We start from the raw sequence: 24,619 nt of genomic DNA, 5'->3' as shown, positions 1-24,619 counted from the left end.
GGGTCGGCTGCTCGGCCACTGGGAAGAGTTCAGCAGGTTGTCTCTTTTACAAATTTGCCGTCGTCGGAGGCTTTTCCCTCAGGATTGGTCCCGGCAGCCAATGGATCCGCTGGGCTGCGGTTCAGGGACACTCCGGTCGTCACTGTGGTGAGACGAGTCCAGCCCGGGCTGGTCCTTACACCACCAACACTTCGGTTTTGGGTTTTTACAACACATGGCAAAAGATTTGGTTTCCTCTTATACGCTGCCGCTAACGAATGCGGCTAACGAATAAATCTAGGCTACAGCTCCCACGGCTCGAGCACCAGCGGCGCTGGAGCCGGCGCTTACACAACCAGCATCGCAGTCGGTAGGGATGGGGCTGGGTTGTCCTAGAGCCCCGAATCACCTCGGTGCCCGCTGAAGGCGGGCGGATCCCCCCACGCCGCTGCCCCACCTCCTGGGGAAGCTCAGGCGGGTGCTACGGAAAAGGCTGGTCCCAAAAAACCCCACTCGGTCCCCAGAAAAACCTACTCAGTCCTTTTGCCCATCACGAGAATCAAGTCATAAAGGTGGGTCCACCCCACATCCCACACGGTGGCTCCACGGAACACCTTGACCCAAAGGCCCTGAAGGTGAGGGAGACCCTAAAGGTGAGGCCGAGGGGAGACCCTGAAGGCGACGAAGACCTTGAAGGTGAAGCCGAGGGAGATCTTGAAGGTGAGGGAGACCCTGAAGACCAGGCCAAGGGAGACCTTGAAGGCGAGGTCAAGGGAAACCTCCCCTGAAGGCCAGGGAGACCTCAAAGGCAAGGCCAAAGGGAGACCCTGAAGGTGAGGACAAGGAGAACATTGCCATGGTTGTCCCACTGGCCCAGCTCCTCCCGAGGGTGAGCGTGGGGTTGCTGAGCTGAACCCTCACTCCTGGATGCTCTTCTCGGCTGGGTGAGAGGGGCAAGACCTCACGTGCTGGCTGATGTGGGCTCCTGGGCTTCCTCCGGACAGTGGCCACAGCTGAGGACAGCTAGAGGCCCCTGGCCACCGGCAGACCATGGAGCACCTGAGTGCGTGGGACTCCAGACCCTCGGGGTCACCTCCGTCCCCACGCAGACCCTGGCTCCTGCCACGATAACCCCGAGGAGGGTCAGGGCCACGGCGTGAGGGCCAGGCAAGGAGGAACCTTCTCCACAGTGGGCTGGTGGAGTCCCACCACCGCTCACCGAGAGGGGGGAGATCCTCCCAGCCCCCTCCTCACCTCCCAGTGCTGGCGACGGGGGCAGCCCCCCCCCCGCAATACCCCCCCACCATCAGGGACACTGGACCAGCACCTCCATGATGGTTCCTCCTCCAGACCAATGCGTCCCACCGCCATCACTGGCTCCATCCCACCACAACAACCCTGTGAGGCTTCTTGGGGACCCCCGGAACGGCCCCCCCCAGCCCTGCCTGCACCCCAGCATGACTCCTGTACCCCCACACTCTGTGGCCCCCACCTATACGTCCTGTCCCCCCCAATCCTCTATAGGTCCCCAGCTAGAGGACAAAGCAGCTATAAGGGCACCTCGTGTCCTTCACAGGGCCACTGGATATAAACAACCCCCCCCATATCCCTCATAGCCCCCCCAGGTACAAGAGAGGGGAGACCACAATGACCCCCCACATCCCCTACAGCCCCCCCCCCAAATATAAGGGTGTCCCACACCCCTTACTGGCCTCCAAAATACAGCAGAGGGGAGCGCCCCGGCTGTGGGGGCCCCCACATCCCCTACAGACAGACCCCCAGCTGTAGGGGCCCCCACATCCCCTACAGGGCCCCCCATCCCCTGCAGGCCCTCAGCTGTAAGGGGCCATAACCCACAGCCCCTATAGGTTCTCCAGGGGAAGAACCCCCACTTCCCCTATAGACACCTGCATCCTCTATAGCACCCCCCCCCCAGCAGCTGGAAAAGGCCCCCACATCCCCTATAGGCTCCCCAGCTATAAGGGCCCTCCGCATCCTCTATAGCCCCCTCTATAGCTAGAAAAGGCCCCCACATACCCTGTAGGGCCCTGCATCCCCTATAGGCCACCCAGCTACAAATGGCCCCCACATCCCCTATAGGCACTGCATCCCCTATAGGCCCCTGCACGCTTGATAGGTCCCTGCAACCTACGAGCCCCCCAACCATATAGGTCCCCCAACTAGAAAAGGCCACCATGTCTCCTGTAGGCCCCTGCACCCTCTATAGGACCCCGTATCCTCCTATAGGCCCCCCAGCTAGAAAACACCCCCACATCCCCCATAGGCCCCTGCATCCCCTATAGGCCCCCCAGTGAGAAAAGGCCCCCCCACACCACATAGGCCCCTGCATCCCTTATAGATCCCCCCAGCTGGAAAAGGCCCCTGCATCCTTTATAGGCCCCCCACGAATTAAAGGCCACCCCATCCTCTATAGACCCTGCAACCTCTATAGGCCCCCACATCCCTCGTAGGCCCCCCATCCCCTGCATCGCCCCCCAGCCGTAGGATCCCCCCATACCCCAGAGCCCCCTCCATCTCGCCGGGGCGGGGCGGCGGGACCCCCCTCCCCCCCTTCACCCCCCCCACTCACCGGGTCCCCCCGGGCGGGGCGGGGGCGGCTCCCGGGGGGGCGGGGGGGCCGGGGGGCGGCCGGGCGCGCGCTGGGGCTGCGGCCGCGCGGACCCGCCCCGCCGCCGCTCGCCGACAACAATGGGGCCGCCGGCGCTGCGCCTCCCCTTATATACCCCGCGTCACGTGACCGGCACGCCCCCCCCCAGCGTCCCCCGCCACCGCCCGCGCCGCGGGGCAGGCTGGGAAATCGAGTCCGGCGGGGGGAAGAGACCCAGAGCTAGAGCGGCGCGGCCGCGGGGCACGACGGGAAATGTAGTCCGGAAGTGGAGTGGGAGAGGCCGCAGGTTTGAGACTGGGGTGGAGGGCGCAGTGGGGCCTTTCCCCCCTCCCGCCGGCGGGACCCAGCTCGGATCCTGTGGGGCTTCACCCCCCTCCCGGGGCTGGGGAAGGGCCTGAGGGGGGGGGTGAGGGGGACAGCGGGAGCCCCCCAGGCCCGGCGCCGGGTTGGGGGGAGGCTGCAGGCCGCAGCTCTCCACAGGGAGCCGGCGGGAGGAGGAGAGGGGGCGGCCGAAAACTGCCGGCGGAGGAGTCTAGACAAGAGATTAGCGAGGCTGGAAACAGCGGGAAGAGGCCAAAAGCGCCTTATTTTAGCAAGAACAGAGCAGCTGCAGCTCCGGCAGCAGGGAGCCCACAGGGCAGTTCACCATCGGGGGGGGGGGGGGACGACGACACGACACACGGCCTGTCCTGCCTCAGGGGATCCCCCACCCCGCTCCGTCCTCCTCCCCAGGCCAGACAGGGCTCTGGGCCCCGGAGAAGGACAAAATCCGGGGTGTGTGTGTGTGTGTGTGACTCTCACCCTCCCCCTCCACCCCCCCCCCGAGACCCACACACTCACCTCAGCAGCCCCCCCAACATGCTCCTCCCTGGCGGAGTTCAACCAGGTGCCACGGTGCTTCCCGCCCCCCGGATTAGGGATTAGCTGAGTTATTAACTAATAAACAAGTCAAATTATAGGATTCAAATATCCTCTTCGTTCCCCCCAACTCCAACCCCTTCGTCTCCCGCCTTGTTTCCAGCCAGCAACCAGGGCCGGAGGAAGGACTGGCCTGTTGCTACCCCCCTCCAGCTGGGGGCTTCTCCTCCCCAAGCCACGAATCACTTCCCTGGCATTTTCCTCATCCAATAGATTAAAGTCAGCCACACGCACCCAGCAACATCAATACAAAGGGTTGATGGAGCAGACAGCGCCACAACTGTACAGATCCATCGCATTTCTTGTATAGTAAGGGGAAAAAAAAACAGGATTAAAACAGACATCTTCCCTAGGTGGATCCCTGCAAGTGAAGGACGGGAAGCTTGGACCAGACCTGAACCAGCTCTCGTTTGCATCAGGTATCTTGACTGCACCTTCAAGAAGACAACGGCTGGCTGAGGAAGGTGGGAACAGAATCCTTTACGGCTCACGGACGCAGAACAGCAGCCAATATTCCAGCAGCAGGGACGTGGCCGTCACAACTGTCACATCCCCGGTGCCTTTGCTTACCCCACAGGCCATCCCCAGCCTCAGCCAGCACCTGCATCACCTGCCTAGGGCTGGATCTTGTTGCAGCCTTATTTAAAAATAAACCCTCTGCTTTACATTGTATTTTCCCCCTATTTTTTGGCTGAAAACATCCTCGGGTAGTGCTGAAGGTTCAAGGCAAGCGTGACACCGGGGAACAGGATCCATCACCTGCAGAGCAGGGCAGATCCTTCACTGCTGTCCTGGAAACCTGCACACTCTGTGCACTTTTGTCACCATCAAGTCCAACGGCTTTCAATAACCCTTTGAACTTGTTGTTCGCCTCCTCCTTTGCACACACAAGGCTTACACCAGCGCTGGGGCAGCTCCGGAGGCTGCGCAGGGGGACGCAGGAGCAGAAAATGAAGCAGCAGGTAGACATCGCTCAATATTTCCAGGCGAGATATAGCTAAGCCTTTTTTCCTTCTCCCTAAAACATGCAGAAAAGAATCCCACAGACCCGAGCTAGTCAGCTATTTCTTTATCCAACTCCGCTTCACGTTTTGCTCCAGCTTTATACAACTAAAATGCGTAGATAAAGTTCCTGACGACCTTACACGCGCCAGGGAAGAAGGTTGGCGCCACAGCCAGACCCGCACAGACGCAGCCAACGCCGTCTTCGGGGTGGGTGGATTAAAAACGAAGTCGCCACCTTTGTCTAACAGACACGTTGTAATATTAAATGAAAGCTTAACAAAATCCTTTAAGAAAATCCCTCCCAGCCCCAGCCTACCACTCCATCAGCACAGTACATAGCGTATTTGAGACCTGCTCAGCTCAGCACGTGCCCAGTTGGCTTTGTTGGGCCAGCTGGATTCATGTTCTCTTGCCAGTCCGCGAGCCTCACGGGAGCTGATGCCTCTCAGAAAAGCAGAGCACGCTTGCCACAGAAAAAGGCCTCACGCAGGTTTTAGGTCCCAATGGCAAATTTCTACCCAGAGCCACACGAGAGCGCGACCTGGGAACTTCAAGCCTCAGAGCTCCAGCAATTAAAGCAGCATGTTACCGTTAACGGCCATTTAGAAGCCGTCAGAGCAAGGAGGTGCCCTGCCAAGAAAGACAGCCGAGGAACCAACAGCTCGGGGTCTTTCCAGAGGGTGCCCAGGAGTTTCCAGATCTCTGCTCGTGTCCTTGTGCTGGAAGTGAAGGGTCTTCATGCACGATGAGAGGATCGCGGGCGTTCCTCATCCCGTCCTCTCTATTTTAAGATGATGTGGTAGCTATCATTGGTTTCAGCTGCAAAAGAAGCAAAGCTCGTGAGCCACCCGCAACGGCAAAGGAATCTGCTGGGCTGAGCGGCTCTCGACAGAAGAGCCCCCCAAGAAGTATGGAAGGGAAATACAAGACATTTACGCACCTTTCATGGTGTCCAGAACGAAACAGGATTCGTCTTGGAAGTTCTGTATCATCTGAAAGGAGCCACAAAAGCCAGCTGAGTCTGAGGCTGTATTTAAACCCAGCAGAAGCACTTCCCAGCCCTACGTGAAGGTTTTGTGTTCTGCTGTTAGCGATGGGCATAGACTGAAAGGGCTAGGAGCTGCTCAGGCAGGTGCTTAGTGCTCTAGGAAAGGTGACAGCCATAAATATTTATTCCTTCCTCCAGCTCTCCAGAACCGAAGCTCGGAACCAGTAAGCCGAGAGAGAAACCATGGGACTCTGGGATGCAGGTCTAAAAGCAAAGTCCTCCCACAACAATTCCCCTCCCTGCTTTTATAGCAAAGCCAGACGAAACCCAAGCGGGAAGGAGGAGGGTGTGCTCGCGGCCTGAACTAGCTCAGGGAGAGCTGTTCACACCCGATAAACCTCATGGGTTTCAGTGAGGAGCCCCCGGCAGCAGAGCAGCGTCCCCAGACTTCAATGATTAACTCCCAATCCTTCGGAAACTGGAGGGGATGGAGCAGGGCCCCTCCTGAAGGCCTGCCCAGAGGACCTGTTCCCCCGCAACCTCCCCAGCGGAGCTCAGACTGCAATCAGACACGGACCAGCTGAAGCAACCCAGCGCAAGAGGGCGAAAATAAGGAGCACCCAGAGGCCGTCACCTCATCACTGATCAGCACGTGTATCCCCGTCGGACCCTGCTTGTAAATCTGGCTGATCTGTTGGGAAGAGATGCTGAAGAGCTGGGCCAGCTTTTCCGTCAGTTCCACCGCCGTCAGTTCCTCCAGATAAATAGCGTGGTACACTGTGGGGAGAAGAACTCTTACAGCTAGACGTCAAGCACCGCTTCGGTGTCTACGCTACGGATGCGGAGACTCTTCTGCTAGCGCCACGTACGCTCGCCTGGGGAGCGGATGATTAGAGAAGCACCACGAAAAGGCTGTGCTCTGCCCAGGAACATCAGCCAGCAGGGGTTTAGGAAAGGGAGGTCCTGCTTAACCAACCTGATCTCTTCCTACGACCCGCCTTCTGGACGCGGGGAAGGCTGCGGGCGTTGTCTGTCTGGACTTTGGGAAGGCCTTTGACGCCGTCCCCCACAGCATTCTCCCGGAGAAGCTGGCGAATCGTGGCAGAGACAAGTGTACTCTTCGCTGGGTTAAAAACGGGCTGGATGGCCGTGCCCAGAGAGTTGGGATTAATGGGGTGAAATCCTCTTGGCGGCTGGTCACCAGTGGTGTCCCTCAGGGCTCAGTTTTGGGGCCGGTTTTGTTTAATATCTTTATCAATGATGTGGATGAGGGGATTGAGTGCACCCTCGGTAAGTTCGCAGATGACACCAAAGTGGGTGGGAGTGTTGATCTGCTGGAGGGTAGGAAGGCTCTACAGAGGGCCCTGGACAGGCTGGATCCATGGGCCAAGGCCAACTCTAGGAGGTTTAATAAGGCCAAGTGCCGGGTCCTGCATTTCGGCCACAACAACCCCAAGCAACGCTACAGGCTTGGGGCAGAGTGGCTGGAAAGCTGCCCGGCAGAAAAGGACCTGGGGGCGCTGGTGGACGGCCAGGGTGACGTGAGCCAGCAGCGTGCCCAGGTGGCCGAGAAGGCCAACAGCATCCTGGCTCGTATCAGGAACAGCGTGGCCAGCAGGAGCAGGGAAGTGATGGTGCCTCTGTACTGGGCGCTGGTGAGGCCTCACCTCGAGTGCTGTGTTCAGGTCTGGGCCCCGCTGTACAAGAGGGACGTTGAGGTGCTGGAGCGTGTCCAGAGGAGAGTGACCAGGCTGGTGAGGGGTCTGGAGACCAGGGCATGTGGGGAGAGGCTGAGGGAGCTGGGCACGTTGAGCTTGGAGAAGAGGAGGCTGAGGGGAGACCTCATTGCCCTCTACAGCTCCCTGAAAGGAGGGTGGAGAGAGGTGGGTGGTGGCCTCTTCTCCCAGGTGGATAATGACAGGACCAGAGGAAATGGTCTGAAGTTGCAGCAGGGGAGGTTTAGATTAGATATTAGGAAGAATTACTTTCCTGCAAGAGTGGTCAGGCACTGGAAGAGCCTGCCCAGGGAGGGGGTTGTGTCACCATCCCTCGAGGTGTTTAAGAAACATCTAGATTTGCCACTTCAGGGCATGCTCTAGGGGCAGAGATTGTAGCTTGTGTGGTTGTTTTTGTTTTTGTTTTTGTTTGTGTGTGTGTGTGTGTGTGTGTGTGTATGGTTGGACTCGATGATCTCAAAGGTCCTTTCCAAACATGAAGATTCTACCATTCTATGATCACAGCCCCGTTGGGAAGGGACTGTGCACAGCCCATCTATCGAGTCTTGCTTTTCGGCAGGTTCAACACCCGCTCTGCTGCTCCCGCCTCCCGCAGCTATCACCTTGCCCAGCCCAAGCTGCTAAATCTACATGTAGCGTGTCTCTGGTGTCTGCTTTTGCCACATGGCTGCATCATGCCCTGAGCTCCGTAAGCATCAGCTCCACAGTAACTCGGCTGCCATGAGTGTCCTGCAATGCCTGCTCTGCGCTTATGCAGTCCTCGACTCAAAAAGCTTCTATTTTGACTAGAATCAGAGCAACGTTCTGTACCATTCCTGGCAGTTTTCCATCCCAGCAGGACGAAAGCACCACCCCAGCTGCTCCCCAGAGCCCCCTCCCTACCCCCGACTCCTGGCGGTGGTGGTGGTGGGGGGGAAGCAGGAGGATCCGAATTGGAGCAGGGCAAGGAAAGGACAAGCCGTTTGCTTTTGCACTTGCCGCTCCAATCACGGAGGTGGATAAACCGGCGCCTGGCTGCTCCACAAATGTAGGTCACTCATTGTTGTCTGGGCAATGCTGGATTCTCGCAGGAGCTATCGTTTGTCGGCTCAGAGCAGGCAACATGCCGACAGTCAGATTCTGCAGCCACCCATTTGGTGGGCAAATAAAAAAAGGGTTTGCCGCGGTCTTTTGGCACCCTTACCAAAGGAAAGCGTGCCCAAGCCCTCGGTTTGCGTACAGAGCCTGCATCAGGCTGCAGGTGAGCTCGCACGTGAGCTCGCTGCCTCCTTGCAGTGAGGAGACAAGGATGACAGCAGCCAACACGAGGCGCAGCAGCTGAAAGCAGAAGCCACAGACCCTCTTTCGAGCCGCTGTGCGGGCTCTGGTCACACAAGCAGCCTCTCTGGTGAGAGGGGCCTTTCGCCAGCCCAAAATCCGCAGGGAGAGTGGTGCGGGGACAAGGGGATTGGAAGCAACTGGCGCTGAGCACCTGTGAGCAGCAGCAGCAGGGCTTGAAACCGCGTTTCTGTTTGCTTTTGTTTTCCCCTTCACGCTGTCGGCAGCAACCCAAGCCCACATGCCCCCAGCCGGGCTTCGAAGCCCTTACCAAAAAAAGTACTGGTTACTGTGTCCCCGTCCTCGTGTTTCTGCTGCAGGTCCCTCAGCTGCTGGGACTCCTGACACACGTAGATGGTCAGTCTGGGCCGCACCATCCTACGGACAGAGCAGTGAGTGAACGCCATCGGATTTGCTCAAGGACACCTCTAGTTCCCGACACTTTGCCAGCCCTCTTCCCTCCCCTGTATCCTCAGAAGGAAAAGAGAAGATCAACAAACACATCTCAAAGCAAAACCGTCCCCACCTTGCTGATGCAGCAAAGGTTTTTGCGAGAAGGGGATGAAGTTGGCACGGGGACGTTGTGCCAGCTGGCTACCGGGCAGCTAAACTGGACGGTTCCCTCCTGAGGACGGAGCAGCCACGGGTCAGCCTGAGCTCTGCTGGTAACACGCACGCTCCTGCTTGTTCAGTCTCATTTTGCAGTGCAAAAGCCGGCAGTGTCTCCTGTCCTTCGTGCCCTTCTCCCCAGTGCAGTGCGACCACGTTTCCCTGCTATTTCCCGAGCCATCGGAGGCAGTACATTAACCCCCTGGAATGCTTCCCACCCGCACAGCTCTTGGTGCCCCACATCAGAGTCCGGCGCCGATGCCTCCCCAGACTTTCCCTCCGGCATCCAGCCCACCCTGGGCCCCTCCGCCCGGCTGCAGCGGTGCCTTCTGAAATGCTCCAGCTCAGGCAGGAGCTCAGTTAAACACCAGTCCCTCCTTCTTCAGGGAAAGGTGCAGAGGGATATTCCCTTTCCAGGAAGGTAATTCCAGCGAGAGGCTGTTCAGAGGATGCAGGGAACAAGTACGGCACCGGCGGGACATCCTGGCTTGTGGCTGGATTCTCTGACGCTCAAAGTGTAAGATCATTTCTAACGCTTCCCTCCCACATGGATTTTCTTCCCCAGATTGTCTCTGGAGCCATTACCCTGCTGGCTAAGTTATCAAATTTGACTGAAAGAGGTTCAGGAAGGTTAATGAAACTCTGTTTTCTAGCAAGAGCCAAGCAAACAGACTAAATCAAATACAATTTACCCACCAGCAGCTTTTAAGCAAACAACGTACCGTCCTTTTAACGCATTGAAGAGCCTGATGCCATCCGCAGGGCCGCAGATCTGGATAACGTCTTCTCTGGTCAGCTTCAGTAAGTCTGCACCTATGGTTTCAAAAATCAAAAGGAGAGAAAAATCACACAATCCAGCCCAAAGTGTCCGGGATTGGGGGGGGGGGGGGGTGTCTCCGGACACCGCAGCCGTGCTGGCTCCCCCTTGCAGAGCTCGCCCCATTCCCAAATTTCTTCTCCCCCCACTTCCCCCCGCCCCGAAGGACACTCGCTAGGTTGTTTTTTTTTTTCCAGGCTGGTTTCACAACAGCGTGTTTCGGTACAACCTCGGGTCCTGCCTTATCATTTACAGCCGGCTATCCAGCGCCTCGCTGACCCTGGATAACGGAGACCGTTATCATCAGGAAAGGAGAGGAAAATAAACGCGAAGCATTTCTTTACACACAGTGCTTTCCCCCAGATCAGCATTTCTCAGCTTGTTTTAAGACCGGAGGGTGCTGCAAGAGAAACCACCCCAGTCCCCATTATTTTGCCAGTTAAAGAGCGAGGTGAGAAACAAAGAACACAGCTTTCAGGAAGCCAAGTTTTATTGTGTTACAAAAAAGACGAGATTTTTAAAACCATTTATATTTGCAAAGGTAAGACGAAGGCGGCCTCAGGGGCAAGGGGAGGCAGAGCGACTCGGCACAGAGGAGGGACAGACACAGAAGGGATGTCGTAACCTACCTGAGAAGTTTCTGAAAAGCCGAGAAAAAGTAGAGAAGCGGTTTCGGTGCAGCCACTGCTGGGCCTCCTGGGGCGTGCTGGTGGGCAAGAGGTTCTGCAATGTAGGAAAAAAAGGATCACAGCCTCAGAGGTGACGTGGAAACCATTCCCAGTGAGGAACGAGCACAGGTCAGCTCAGTCAGTGTTTATAATTAGTCTTAAATCGAGACCTGAGCGTGGCAGGCTCACAGCACACGCACGCAAGAAAGGCTGCAGCCTGGACGGGTTTTGATTTAAAAGGCTTCAGAAGGACAACGAAAGAGGAAGGAAGCAAAGGGGAAAGCAGAGTGAAGATCAAGGCAATGAGAAAAGGTCACAGCGAGCTACAGAAAGCTTGCTCACAGCTCCGCGTCGCTGTACTGGACGTTTTTCCACCCTGTCACCTCTTTTTCCAAAGAGGAGTCAAAAAGAAGTGGTAACTCCCCCAAGATGTTAAACCAGAGCGGTCTCTTCCCCAACAAACTACAGCCACCCACAAACCCGCCCCCGCTGCATCCCCAAATCCCGTTTTCTGACCTGTGCACCGTCCTTACCACAAGCATAAGCTCTGAGGTGTGACTTACATCTGCGATCGGAGGGGGTGGCTCGGGCTGATGGTTTGGAGAGCCATTGCTAGGTTGGGGGGAAAAAAAGAGCCAGAAAGAGCAGAACAGGAGGTTAGCGCCTCTCTTCCCCCTCCGGCACAGGATCCCGACACGCAGCAACCGCCACCCTCCAAGACCCATAACCAAAAGCACCAAAACACAGGGGCCGCAGCAACGCCGTCATCGTTGCAGCGCAATATTTTGCAAGAACGGATGGCTTACGGCGGAGTATTATCGCGATGGGGACAAGGCAGAGCGAAGCAGGCTGGACGCTGATCAGCAGGGGGAAAACCGCTGATCAAACGCGCGCGGGTTTCTCGTGCGAGAGCCGAGCTTTGCTGCAGCCAGGAGAGGTAACAGCGCTCAGCTTCAAGGCTTTAATTTGATTTTCCCCTCGCTGACGCAGCCTCTTAGGCTGCTTCCACCCTGGAACCAGGCCCTTCCTTTCGTTAGTTGTCACTGCCAGCTCAGACACATCAATCTCTTGTGCAAGGCAGAAATCGATAGCCAGCGTCTTCTCCGGACTCACCCTTCGCCAATGGAAAAACTGCTGTGGGAACTGTTGAAGCCAGGGGACGGCGCGTTATTGACGTACGTTATCTCTGGCCAGGGAGAACACTAGAAAGGAAAACCCAAGAGTCACAGGATTGCTTTGAACAAGCGCACGCATCTGCTCTGGTTGGCAGAGGTTAACAGCTATTCGCTGACCGACAACCGACTAGGAAACAGAATTAAAGAATAAAGTAGGGGATTACAAGAATCTAAGCCAATTCACTGCAGACGGTCACAAAGCTCCGATTTAGGGAGCCTTGATCTCAAAAGGCCAAAAGTCACAAAATTCAAATGCGGGGAGACCTGGGATCTAAACCATCGCTCTGGCACTGGGCTGACACACGCGGCGCCCGCCAGCCTGGGCGGTTCCGTGCAGGAAGGATCCACGCAGTGGATCCAGCCTGAATCGGGCACTGATGAGTGTCCCCAAATTCACCCGGGGCAGGATGAGGGCTCCCTCCCCAGGGCTGCTCAGTACCAACCCCTCAGACGGCCTCATTTCAATAGACCGACGCTTTCCACTAGCGGAGGGGGGAAACAACGGGGCTTTCTGCCAGCTCACAACCTCGGTGGCCAGTTGTCACATGGGCAAAGCAAAGCTTGCAGGGAGAGGTAAAAATCTTTTACTAGGAAAAAACCCATCACGTTTGCAGGCACAAGAGCCCTTTTTCAGGTCTGGTAAGAAACACCTCTTCTGCCTACAAAATTTATCTTGCTTTTGTCTTGCGGCTATTAACAACTTGGCCAAACGTTTCACAGCGGAACTGCCAGTTCCTTGCCACCTGCGAGCGAGGAAAGCCAGGTTCCGTTAAAACAATGATGCCAGCACCCCACCTCTGTGAGTATCGTAGTTTCGTAGGAAGGCTGGTATTTCTCTTTCTCATGAGGCGTTCGCTTCTCCATCTTTTCCCTGTCCGTCTTCTGCTTCCGATCAGCTCCTTTGGGCTGGAAAGGAGATATTCCTGTTAGAAGAGCAGCCTGGAAGGGTGGCAGCAGACGGTTGGATAGATACGCAAGAAATGCAAGCACCAGCAGAGGCGACTCGTGCCTCTGCTCTACCCACTTGTTGCTTTACAGAGGGAAAAGGAAGAGGGCTGGGAGTATCTGCGCGGAGGATTAACAACAGCATCGCTTCTGTAACGACCACAACACCCTGATCTACCCACGCCCCTAAAAAGGGACCCAGAACGTCTGAACAAGGAGGTGAAACATTTTCCGGAAGAACCTTCTCCCAACAGCAGACGCTGGCTTGAAGGGGACAAAGGCCAGGTGCTGGTGTCACTTATCTCAGCCGTGTCTTCTGCACCTACCTCAGCCACACGGAGGGGCGGCATTTCAGTGGCACAAACTGCACCAGAACACGAGAGCGCTCAATTATGTCCTTGCCTTTGCCACGACCTTGAAAACCCGTGCACTCTCTCATACATAAGATTAAGGTGATTTTACTCGTTGCCTTTATCAAACGCTCAAAGCCTGGGGAAAGCAGCAAGCAAGAGAGCGCCTTTACAACCACCAAAGCCATCCTGGTGCTCCCCTAGGCAAAACCCTAAAAAAAACTCCTTTAAAACTCGGCTGCGCGTGGCCTCTGCCTGCACTCACAAGTGGAAGGAATTTGGCCTTGGTGGACCAACACAGCTGCCTGCCAACATGCAGATGCCTCCTGAGTGGATGAGCGCATCCATGGCACCGGCGGGGAAGCTTTAGGACTGCAAATACAACCAGGTACCACAGCCCTCCTGCTCCCCCCGCAAGCTCCACATTTCTTTTCCTCTGGACAGCAAAGCCAAGACCCGAACAAGCTCCCACCACACTCGGAGCTGGGTGAGGAGATGCTGCTTAGCTGTGGCTTGATTAGACAGTTTCCGCCATGAAAATCTAATGGTTGCTCTTATCTTTCCGTGGTCAGCGCTGCTGCTTCTGGCGGCTAGAAAGGATCTGTGCTCCAGACCCCGCTGAGCGTGGGTAAGAGTGTCAGCAGCTGTTTTGAAAGCACTGAAATCTCCCATCTTTGAGGGGCAGAAGGGAGAAAGGGAAGAGCAGGGCAGGAGCCCGAATCACGTTAACCCACAAAGGACAGCCTGCGGTGAACATACCTCAGGCAGGCACAGGGAAACGCAGGCACGGTGTTGAGTCTGGTGCCCAAACGGCAGCCCTGACCCCAGGAGGGCGGCTGCGTCAAACCAGCAGCAGATAAGGCCGAGCCCATCAGAGACCATCCTCTGGTGGGAGGCCCTGCCCTGAAGCCACAGCGTCACCGCTTTGGGATTGTTCTGGTTCAAGGTCATCAGAGCCGAAAAAAACAACAACGCATCCCCTGGCACAAAAAGCTGAAGCTCTGGAGAAATGTGGCGCCAGATGCCTCGCAATCTCGCTGTCCTCCGGGTGCTTGTTTGCCACCAGCCTTATCCCTTAACTCCCAACTCCGCAGCCATCCGCTTCGGCTATTTGCATCCAGATATCAGCCAGAGCTCAAACAAGCCCTAACAAATCACTCCCCTGCCTTCGAAACGTTAGAATCCAAACAGGCAAAAGAGAAGAGAGGGAAGGGGAAAGATGCCAAGCTCACAGCAGCAGGGTGTGCTGCCCGATATCCCACAGCAACTTCACGGCAGAACTGCAAAGCAGCACAGACGCCCAGCCAGGCAACCGGCCCCACTGCGTGCCACGGGCCCCTAACGGGAGGAGAGAGGAGCCATGGATGAGATTTTGTGGGGTGTTATGGGGAGAACGGGGTAACGGAGGCAACCTCAGCGTAGCAGACAGCGTGGGCATGGTGTGTCCCCACTTATTCCCTGCACAGCCACCCTCGCGGGCACCTGGGCACCTCTCAGCCACCCACGCCATCGTGCTGCTGTGGCCGCCACCGCCAGGTCGTGGCTTTGGGTTTCTGCAAACAGTTTGCAACTGGGACAAGACGCCCGCACCGCTGGAGAGGCTGGACACAGACGGACCATCAGATGCAGATGGACTATCAGCAACAGGTAATAATGAGGGGTTTAGAGAGACACCAAAGCTCCTTGAGGGATCTCACAAGCTGATAAGACTCAAGACTAAATGTGGGAGGTTTCAGACACAGGCAACACAACCCATGTTCTCCCTGTACATTGTTCTTGGCTTACTGGTTTTGCAGCCTCAACAGCATCCAGACTCAATGGACACAGAGGAACCAGGGGGAGAGCGGCAACGCAAGACCAGAAGGACCGGGAGGCCCTTTTGCAGGCAAGCTCGGCCACAGTCCTGCACCCGTGATGTTCACTGGGGCTGCAGCGTGAATTGGGGCTGACTCCCAGTTTGTTTCCCAGTGGGGGAAGGCCACCAAGGGGCCGAGGTACCTTGAAGACCTTGATCTGGCAGCTGGCGGAGTGCAGGTGCTCCGTGTACTCCCCGTTCTCGTTCTCCTTGAACGTGTCTATTTGGACCCGAAAGGGAACCCCCTTTTCTCCTCCGTGCTTCCGCATGGTGAACTCCGTGCTGATACAGTGAACCTGGGGGAAGGCGAGGCAGCCTGCGGTGAGTAATTCCGCCACATTCGACTGACCGCATGCTTCCCAATCCCCTCGTGGCAGCCAGGACAGCGCTCACGTAAAGGGCAGCCCAGTCAGAAGGGCGAAATACAGAGCTGGGATGGGATTGCATCAAGTACCCCCAGCAGTAAGGAGTTAAGGGGATGCCACAGCAGAGGTGGAGCCACATTCTTCCAACAAGTTTTGCAACCTCTTAACGTTACAAGCAAGCCCCGGATCAGCAGGGCAGGGAGTTCAGCTCCACCAGCCGCCACACGCTGCAGCCTGTTATCCTAGGCGGGAGGGCCAGACTTCCAAGAGGTATTTTAGGCAGCTGGTGAGATGTGCAAAAGCATCTAGGCAAGACGGAGACACAAATCACGAAGCCAGCGGGACCTAAACCACCAAAAAAACCCGTGTAAAACAACTTATTGGTGGTGGTCAACTGTGCCTGTGCTTTGCTAATGCACAAATTGCTGCTCTCCGGCACTGCTTGAGGCAGGAGGTAGGGTGTAGTTTAGTTGACATCCCTCTACTGTAGCATCTGGCTGCTATTTCAATGCTCCAGGTTAAAAAAAGCATCTTCTCCCGCCTTGGATAACTCATTTTTTTTCCCCCCTAGACCCCCGCAACAGGAGTTTCCCCGCTTTTCTTGTACCTGGATGAACACAGAAGTCCTCTTTGAAGGATCCCATAGAAACTCCACTGTATTGAGCTGGGTTGGGTTTGCTCTAGGGTCGATGATGCCCACGGACATCGGGATATCTGTAGGGGCACATACGGAGAACACGCTGGAGTTTGCAGTAGAAGGAGAAGAGATATTCACAGGGAACACATGGAAGAACCAACCGTGTCTCTCAAAGTGCAGAATCGTGACCGCACTTTGTCCCTTAAAGTCAAGGGAGCGGGAACCCGGCTGGAGGCACTTCAGGCACCCACATCTCCTCCAGCCTTGGCCAAGGTGATACCATGGGGACTCACCTATGTCCAGTATCCTGTCCCCAGGCCTGTTCCACCGCCAGCCCTCCAGCTGCTGATGCTCTGTGTACTGCAGCCGCCGGTCATGAAACACCACCCGGAATATGCTCTATAGAAGGGAGAAACGGTCAGTGCCTGGAGCTCCCCCAGGAAACCTGACGGTCTTCAAGCTGGGAGGCATTTCCCGGTGCAAGAAAAGGGGCAGGGAGGAGAGCCGAGGAGCCTGAAGGCTTCATGAAGAAGCCAAAGCTATAAAAGAAAGCCCAGACGGACCCTTGGGACAGAAGCACGGAGGCTGCAGCTTATCTTCCTGAACACTAAGCGATCAGCAATCGCCTCTTGGCTTGACCCCAGGCCCCATGAGACTGGTTGGACACCATCAGCCAGACTGGTCTCACCAAGGCAGGAGAAGGGGAAAGGGAAAATAAACCCCCCAAGCAAGCCAGACCCCCCACACACCGTCATGAGGGCTGCTGTGGGGATGCAGTACAAGATCTCACTCGCTGCTCCCTGCGGCAGGGGATGGCCCCAGCTGGACACACGTACCCGTGCTCTCCGCTTACCTTTACTAGTTTCCCATTTATCTCCGGCAGCTCTCCGATTTTCCTGTTGTCCAGCATCCGGATTTCATAGGACTGCCCTGGGGGAAAGAAGACAAGGGCGCTTCGCGGTTAGTTGTGGATGGACCCTCGCTGCCACCCCTCCTCTGGCATTCTGACATCTTTTCCTGCCATACCAAGCATGCCACTTGATCTTCTTGCCGTGTTTTAGTGAGGGGCCGTAGGAGCAGGAGCCATTAGAGCCACAGCTATAACGCCCCTCTCCAGGGCGAGAGAATCCTCCCCCCATCCTGCAGCAGTACTTTCCAGGAACTACCCTTATTAACCCAAGATCAAGAACAGGGAAGAAATCGATTACACAAGCTTCATCTGCCTTCCGTCGCCAACCCTGATCTTCCAGTTCTACTTGAAAGCAGCGGGGACAACTTGAACCTGTAAAACGCACCGGCTGCAGAGCACCCCAGCATGGATCCACCACTTAACCACCTTACATCGTGCAGGTTTTAATTAGGTTAAAGCCTACAGGCGATTCACCGCGGTAAGCAGATGGCAGGCAGCAAGGTGGAGGAAGTGGCACTTCCAGACAGGAGCAATCTGGGGTTTACTATCGAGGCGCTTTCCATTTCCAAGGGGAAGTTTCCAAAGGCAGAATTTTATTTTTCAGAGTGTTTACGGGAGGCGCAGACAGCCCGCAGAGGGCACGGGGCGTCCCTCACCTTGGTTGAGATAGGTGAGCGTTTCGTCGTGGAGTTTGACGGCGGGGGAAGTGGCGGCACACAGCACGTACTGGAAAGGCAGAATTTTGTTCTCGTTTTCAGGGGGCAAACTCGATTCTTCCTGCTTGAAGATGGGCAGGGCAAGGACGTCGCTGCGAAGAGATTTGTCAGACAGATTCATTTCAGCTCTGGCTAGAGAGAGATGATGCGTTTGGCATTTAGTTCCTCCTCCTAGGAAGAGCTTTGAGCTTTTTTTAGTTAAAAAACCCCCACATACCCTGACATCTCTCTGCAGAACTGCAGAGGAGCATTAAAACAGACCGAGTAGTTTTAGAAGAGGACCTGACACCTGCTCTTGCTAAAGTTTTTTTTCAAGTTAGCCTCCCTGTCTGCCCCAAACCTGCACATTTCTTGCTTTGAAGCTAAGAGACAAGAGATTTTGTGTTTCTGACTGAAGCCCAGCTCCTCCGGCAGCGCGACTGCTGCACCGCTTATGCCTCAGCGCAGAGCTGCTGCAAGGACGGACACACGCAGAATGACATCCATGTCGTGCCGATAAATGCCCGTCCTCTTCCTCGTGGTACCGGCCCACTCACCTCCACCAGCCCCTAACCCCTTCCCCTGCTCCGCGCAGAGCGGCCAGGAGCTCCTCTACCCTCCAGGAGAGGCTTGGCAGGAATTACAAGCCTTGCTTAGGTCAAGGTTGGCATTTTGTTTGCCGTCCTCGGTACTTATAAAAGCCCCCCAGCGAACAGGCGTGCCAGCCAAAGCGGAGGCAGAGACCTCGGGGTACGCTGGATGCGGGGGGACGCAGTCAGAGCACCAAACCCTCCCTCGGGCAGCCGTAACCTGCTGCATAATGCACACAAACATCTCGGTGGAGCAAATCCTGTAGGCTCCGACATGGAAAGAGCCCTTCTGGCATGAAGGCAGCAGGATGCGGACCCCCCCAATTTTCCCCAAACTCATCGACAAGCCCCCAGAGCCACGAGCCCTTTTGCTGGGCACCATGCAACCAGCCAGCCCTGACCCAAACCCAGAGCGTGGGATGCCCACGGAGGTCAGAAGATGCTGCGTGTCACTGGCAGCAAAACCCACGCCGTGGGTCCCCACGCCTCGGGATGTGGGAGAAACCAGAGCCAGGGTTCTGAGACAACCACAGGCATCTCTCTTACACCTCCCAGGTCTGCCTCTTGCCGAAATCTGCCACGACTCCTGCCCAGCCTACATCTGATGACAGGAGGAACTGCCCTGGGGAGCCATCAGGGTGGCTTCACCACCTGCAACAGCCCCAGCACCTTCCTGGCGATCAGGTCAGAAGAGATGGGTTCTCCAGGAACTCCACGGAGCCGCTCCAGCTGGCATGGGCCTGGGCTCATCATCCTCTGGATGCTGTCGTGCCGCTCGCAGCGCTGGCTGGGAAAAGCGAGGGTGTTCCAGCCCCGTGCTACCAACTTTTCGCAGGAGAAGGATGTCTCCAGGTCTTTGCGATCATGCAAAAAACTCGCTCTCTCCACTTCCCTGCCATCACAGACACCTTTCTATACTCAAAAGGCCACGTGGCAACAATAACTTGCTGAATAATGTTAATTTAAAAACTATCAGCGATAACCCTGAGCCTATGGATACGTATTTAATAGAAATCATTTCAGAAGCTGACTCTCGGCAGTTGTTCCGAGCCGTAACAACGGCCAAAAGTGTTGCCTCCGTACTGCATAAACCAGAACATCCTCCCTCCCAACCACCGAGCGGAGCCCAGGCCAACGTGCTTGAGCACGGACGCGCGGATCGGCTGCTGGGGCCACCCAGTGCCATCCCACCGCCCCCAGGTGAAACAATTCGGGGACAGAGCTATCCAGGTCCCTTCAAAGGGCAGTAGCGAAGCACCGAGCCCTGATGAAGAGTCAGGTGGCCGCCTTCTCCTGTTACAGACTCCTGGGCTTTGGATGCTCAGGGGAGAGCAAGGAAGGAGGAGTTAAATCAGCTTTTTTTCCCTTTAGTTGAATATTAAAAGCCTTTCCCAAGGAAAAACTGGACTTATCTGGCCAAATATCAGCTCCCACCCTAAGAGGGCTTTAACCCTTTGGTCTCAAGAGACCAAACATCCACCCTTCCTCCAGCGCTGTACAAGAAACACACCGTCCCTGCTGCCCAAACCCGAGCAGGAGAGCCCTTCCCTGCTCAAAGCCCAACTTATCAGACATTACACAGAGCCGTGCGGACGTCCCGGGGTCTCGGCATCAAAGCACGTGCACGCAATTAGGCAAATTACACAACCCGGAGGACAAACTTCCCTGCAGCTCCATCTCATTAGCAGAGGAACGGCGTTTCCTCCCGCAGGATTTCTCGCCCGAGCGGGCTGCCGAGGCAGGACCGAGCACGGCTGTTACCGATCCCTGTAAGAGAGCACAAGGCGCGAGGACGGGGAAGACCAGCATTAACCTGCTGCACCCTGACAGACGGGAAAATTAATTCAAAGGCTACGCCCTGCACAAATCCTCCCGGCAGCCGGAGGAAGGCAGGATGCGCTTCTCCTGCACGCACGAGCGCTCATTTTCCTCGTAGGCTTTGACACGGCAATGCTTCAATCCCACTTCTGAAGCCTCGGGACACCCTGGATTTGCTCTTTCGTTTGCTTTGCCTCGCACAAAACCAGTCTGGGTGATAAAAAGGCAAAGCTTGACTGTAACCCCCCCCTGCACGGGGAGCACATCGCCGCCATCCCGGCTTTCACTTGCTTTTCCCGTGCGTGCGTAGCTCTCACGCGACGCTGGACCACGCAGCGCAGCCGTCTGCTGAAAAATCACAAGCTGCTTTTCGGGGCTCCAGGAGCTCCCCTCGGCCACTAACATGGCTCAGACGCCCACCAAGAGGAATGGCAGAGCCACCCCTGCAAGACCTCCCCAAATCCAGCCTCTAGATTTGCGTTCGCTAAGACCCCGCGTGACCACGACCCAAAACCCACATTTTATTGCGAGCTGCAAAAGGCGAAAGATAACTTAGGGTAGTCGCATCCCGGTATTTCTGGAACAAGAGTCCAACCCAATTAATCAGGAATGATCACCAAGCAAATGCTGATTTGCTTTTGCAAGCAGCTGTTGGGGAAGCAGAGCTGCTTTCGGTGCGAATCTGCAGGCACGGGCAGGGCGGTGGAGCGTCGATGCGACACCTCGGTCTGCGGGGAGCGATCCTTCAGCGTCACAACGCCCACGGGTCTGGCCAAGAGCCCTCGGCTGGGACCTCCGGTTATTCAGACACCGTTATGTTCCTGTGCTATAGGACCCAGGTAATGGGGTGAGCTTTACGTATCACAGGGTGCAATAAAAAGTTAAAAACACTTATAGATACGGCACAGTTATAAAACAGCAAGGGAAAGCCCGGCAGCTCCCGGGCCTGGTGCCTTCACGGCATCTCCAGGGGAAGGAGAACCTCAGACCCAGCCGCGACCTGCAAAGCGATTCATGGCGGCACAGAAAGCACTTTGTTATTTCGCCTCCTGCCTGTCTCCCAGGCTGCCATCGCTGCTGAGTTCAAGAGAAGCCATTTTACGGGCTATTTGGAGAGAGCCGGGAAGCTGGGAGTCCTTCAGGCACCGACATCCCACGAGCAGCCCCCCACGATGTCCCCAGACGCCCAGCGTGGCCAAACCCTGCAGCCACCAGCGGGTTTTTGTTTGGACAAACCCACACAAAGCCCTGCCTGCTCCAACGGCACCTGGAGAAGTTCCTGCAGCTCCTGCGACCACACCTCCCTTTAAAAAAAAAAAAACAACACCACAACGATATTTCACTGTGCAATTTAACATGCTTTTGGGGAAACACACTTCACTTAAGGCCTCCGGTTCCGGGGTGAGAGAGAATCTCCTGGAAAAAAGGTGAAAAAAATAATTACAGGAAAACTCTGTGGATGGAAGTGTTCAGCCAAAGCCCGATTATCACCTCTAAAGCCACCTCCGCTCGCTTAAAGACCTAATTCCAGGGAACAACAGTAACGCCAAGAATTAAGGCTCGTTAACAAACGCAAAGCACAATCCTAACATACAACTCAAACAAGAAAAAGCTTCCGGCCCGAGCAACAACCCTCATCCTCCTCCACCACCTACCAGCACTCGCTCCCAAGGTAGTAACGTGCCTCTTCCATAGGGAGAAGGGATGAACGCGGAAAACCCCCACGGGGCAAGCACAGGAAAAGCCGCAAACGCTCTCAAAACCCGAGGTGCCTGTTGAAACCTTTCCCCGCTTCCCGCGACACGGAGAGAAAATGTCAGATGTCAGGACAGGAAGGTCGGCGCGCTCACCTACGGGGGCACACGCTCTATTTACGGGCAGCGTAGGTCAAGAAAAGTCTCCGAAAAAGAGAGTCGGGTTTCAGGCGGCCGAGCGAGCCCCGCAGAGAGCACAGCACGGGCTCAGAGCAGCGGCACAGCCACCGCGCCGCCGTCACCCAGCTCAGAGCCCTTTTGCGCCGGTGACGCCGGCGTGGAAAAGCTTTGCAGCCGGTTTGGTGAAGAGTCGCGGCCTCGGGAAACCTCCAGCGCCGAGAACTGGTGCCCAGCTGGGTCAGCCACGGTAGGTAAAGGATGTAAACGCCTCGAAGCTCACAGCTGCAAGATTTCCTTGTGCAAGGAAAACTTTGCTGCACGGCCAACGGGTTTTAGCTCAGCGGGGGCGAGTTAAGGTGATCCACAAAACCTTCGCTCGCCCCATCTGAGAGGGGGAGCGTTAGTGCACGCAACCCCTTGCCCGAAAGGAAGGGGAAAGGGGACAAAAAAAGAGCTTTGAAGTGTCACGAATCCCACCCCCCTCCAAGCAAAGCTTGACCTCCCCTGCACACCTGGGAAACTCATTCCCTCCCTCCCCATCAAAGGTAACGCAGGAGGAATCCCTCCTCCGAAAAGCGCTCGGTGTCACCATTGCCGGGAGAGGTGACGGACACGCTCCCTCCGAGCCCCCACGTCTTTGGGGCTTTGATTTTCCCCCAAGCACTCCAGTTAAATAAACGCCAAAGGTTGTGACAGATCCTAACGGCGGTCAGGGATAACTTTGGGAAGGTGCTGACACTCCTCATCCCTGGAAGGCAGGAGAGACGGAGGGATGAGAAGAGCTGCCCTTCCACTTCCCCTGGAAAAGGGCAGCGGGCTGGGAGTTGCTTTCCAGCCTGTTTTACCGCGAACAACCACCCGATGGGTCGTTTTTAATTCTGACTTTTACCATGTCCAGTTGCAGCCCCCTCAGAAAGCCCCAGGCTGGAGTCAAGGCATCCTCCTGCGGCATCTTCCTCCCGGACGGCTTAACCTCAGCCCCAACCTCCAGACCTTTCCTCGCCGCCCGCCTGCGTGCCCAGCTCCTGCCTCGGGTCTGCGGGGACGGATCCACCTCCTCCTCCCTCCTGACTTCCAGCCGAGGAGCTCCCAGGATGAACACAAGTGGAACAGAAGTTGCGTTTGAACTAACAAAGCTCTCGCCCCAAATTACACCAAGGCGGCTCTCTCACTGATGGCAGTGGACCTGCACTGGACCACAATGGAGCTACTTAATCAAGGATGGCAGCGGGGACGTGTGTGGCCGCTCGCGAACCAACTGGGCTGACCCCGTCCAGTCCAACACCTCATCCACGAGCTGCGCTTCCCTGTTAGAACTCACACAGCCACAAACGAGGCGTTATCGGGTCTCAAACCGCAAGCACGATGCAGCGCTTTGGCCTTGCTGCTGCACGGAGGCTCGGCCGAGCGGCTGGATGCCAGAGCCGGGAGCGGGAGGGCAGAGAGACGAAGCAAGCCGGGACCCATCTCCAGAGCACGGGCCACGTATTTGTGCAATGAGGGTTGAGAACCCGACGCTACGAGGTCCCGATTCCAATCCCTGCACGGGGCGTTGGACCCCGTGGGGGTCCTGGTCCTCTCCTTTGCTCCCAGTTTAGCTCAGAGTCAGAAGGACAGAGCTGGTCTGACATGAAAAAACCTGAAGTGTGTTCCTCCGGGAGGATGGTTAATTAGGGCAAAGCACTGCTCCTGGGGCGATTACCGTACGCTGCATAAAACCAAAGCAACCAGCCGCGGGCTCTTCTAACCAGCAGCAGAGGAGAAGCCTGGGACTAAGCCTGGGCGATTCAGCTGCACTTTGTGGACATGAGGAGGCCAGAGACCCAGTGCAGCGCCGGGGCTGCGCAGCCCCACACCCTCGAGCGCAACCACTCTCCGAACGGGCTGCCCAGCGAAGCCCCGACGGGCTCTTTCCAACCACGACTCTGTCCCAACTTCAAGCGGCCACCACCATGCCCCAGAGCCGAGCACCCGGCTCCCTCCTGAACCACCCCCTTGGCCACCAAACGTGCCATCAGGCAGCTCGGTCCCCATCTTTAGGTGCATTTTGGGGGTCATCAGCCCACCCTGAGCCCCCCAGCGTCGCCAGCCCCTCTCCCAGGCGCAGGACGGGCCCTTTGGGGTGACCTACCTCATGCTGTAGGCCCCGGCGCCCAGCTCCTGGCCAATGCCCGACAGGCTGGCATCGAAGTCCTGCACCAGCCCGGACTCGATCACCTCGTCGGCCAGCGGCAGCTTCAGGGCCCAGGCCATCCTCACCCACAGGCGGGGGGCGCAGGCCCCGGGCAAGGGGGCCGTGTCCCCCGTGGGGGAGGGCAGCAGGGGTCGCCCCTGGCAGCGGGGAGTTGAACTCGCTCCCCCTTTCTCCTCAGGGGACCCTCTCCCGGGGTGGCTGACTTGGGGATCCCCAGGACCCACACCCCGGCTGCTGCACCCCCCCAAACCCTTCAAGGGGCTGCGTGAACCCCAAACACCCCAAGGCCTACAGACACCCCCCAGGGGACCTTGTCCTCCGGGGACCCCCAAAACCCTCAGCCCCCCTCCCAAGGGACTGCACCCCCGGGGGACCCCGGGCCCTACTGACACCCTCGCCCCGAGGCGCTGCGCCCCCAGGGGATCCCCAGGCTCTAGAGCCCCCCCAAAGCCCTACACCTCCTCAGGCCCTACAGCCTCCCTAAAGCCCTAGAGCCCCCCCAGGCCCTAGAGCCCCCCGAAAACCCTACAGCCCCCTCAGGCCTT

At 56.8% G+C, this 24,619-nt stretch overlaps 1 protein-coding gene across 3 annotated transcripts; it reads right to left on the bottom strand.

Moving 5' to 3' along the window:
* Window positions 1-3,722: 3,722 nt before the first annotated feature.
* TFCP2 (transcription factor CP2) lies at window positions 3,723-24,501 on the bottom strand. 3 transcript variants are annotated; one of them, XM_063359121.1, is made up of 15 exons: window positions 18,840-19,279; window positions 17,560-17,711; window positions 16,847-16,923; window positions 16,287-16,392; window positions 15,964-16,070; window positions 15,135-15,287; window positions 12,637-12,747; window positions 11,780-11,868; window positions 11,200-11,278; window positions 10,628-10,721; window positions 9,904-9,994; window positions 8,844-8,950; window positions 6,154-6,296; window positions 5,472-5,523; window positions 3,723-5,350 (listed from the first exon to the last, which is right to left on the bottom strand). In XM_063359121.1, exons 3-15 carry the CDS (start codon window positions 16,901-16,903, stop codon window positions 5,313-5,315), a joined length of 1,227 nt encoding a protein of 408 aa, XP_063215191.1. In that variant the 5' UTR covers window positions 16,904-16,923; window positions 17,560-17,711; window positions 18,840-19,279; the 3' UTR covers window positions 3,723-5,312. The 3 variants fall into 3 exon arrangements, with proteins under 3 accessions (XP_063215191.1, XP_063215189.1, XP_063215190.1); XM_063359119.1 differs by lacking the exon at window positions 18,840-19,279 and adding an exon at window positions 24,012-24,501 and having other exon boundaries at window positions 3,725-5,350; XM_063359120.1 differs by lacking the exon at window positions 18,840-19,279 and adding an exon at window positions 24,012-24,501 and having other exon boundaries at window positions 3,725-5,350; window positions 11,230-11,278.
* Window positions 24,502-24,619: the final 118 nt, after the last annotated feature.

This window comes from Chroicocephalus ridibundus, chromosome 24 (assembly GCF_963924245.1).
Source record: "Chroicocephalus ridibundus chromosome 24, bChrRid1.1, whole genome shotgun sequence".
Lineage (NCBI taxonomy): Eukaryota > Metazoa > Chordata > Aves > Charadriiformes > Laridae > Chroicocephalus > Chroicocephalus ridibundus.
This window is presented reverse-complemented; position numbering and strand designations above follow the sequence as displayed.

Excerpts from the sequence above, each read along its gene's own strand:
- TFCP2 (XM_063359119.1), bottom strand. The coding sequence starts at position 24,133 with ATGGCCTGGGCCCTGAAGCTGCCGCTGGCCGACGAGGTGATCGAGTCC. Across the intron at positions 16,393-16,846 it reads TAAATGGGAAACTAGTAAAG|AGCATATTCCGGGTGGTGTT; the intron begins GTAAGCGGAGAG and ends TCCCTTCTATAG. Across the intron at positions 9,995-10,627 it reads GCTTTTCAGAAACTTCTCAG|GTGCAGACTTACTGAAGCTG; the intron begins GTAGGTTACGAC and ends TTGAAACCATAG.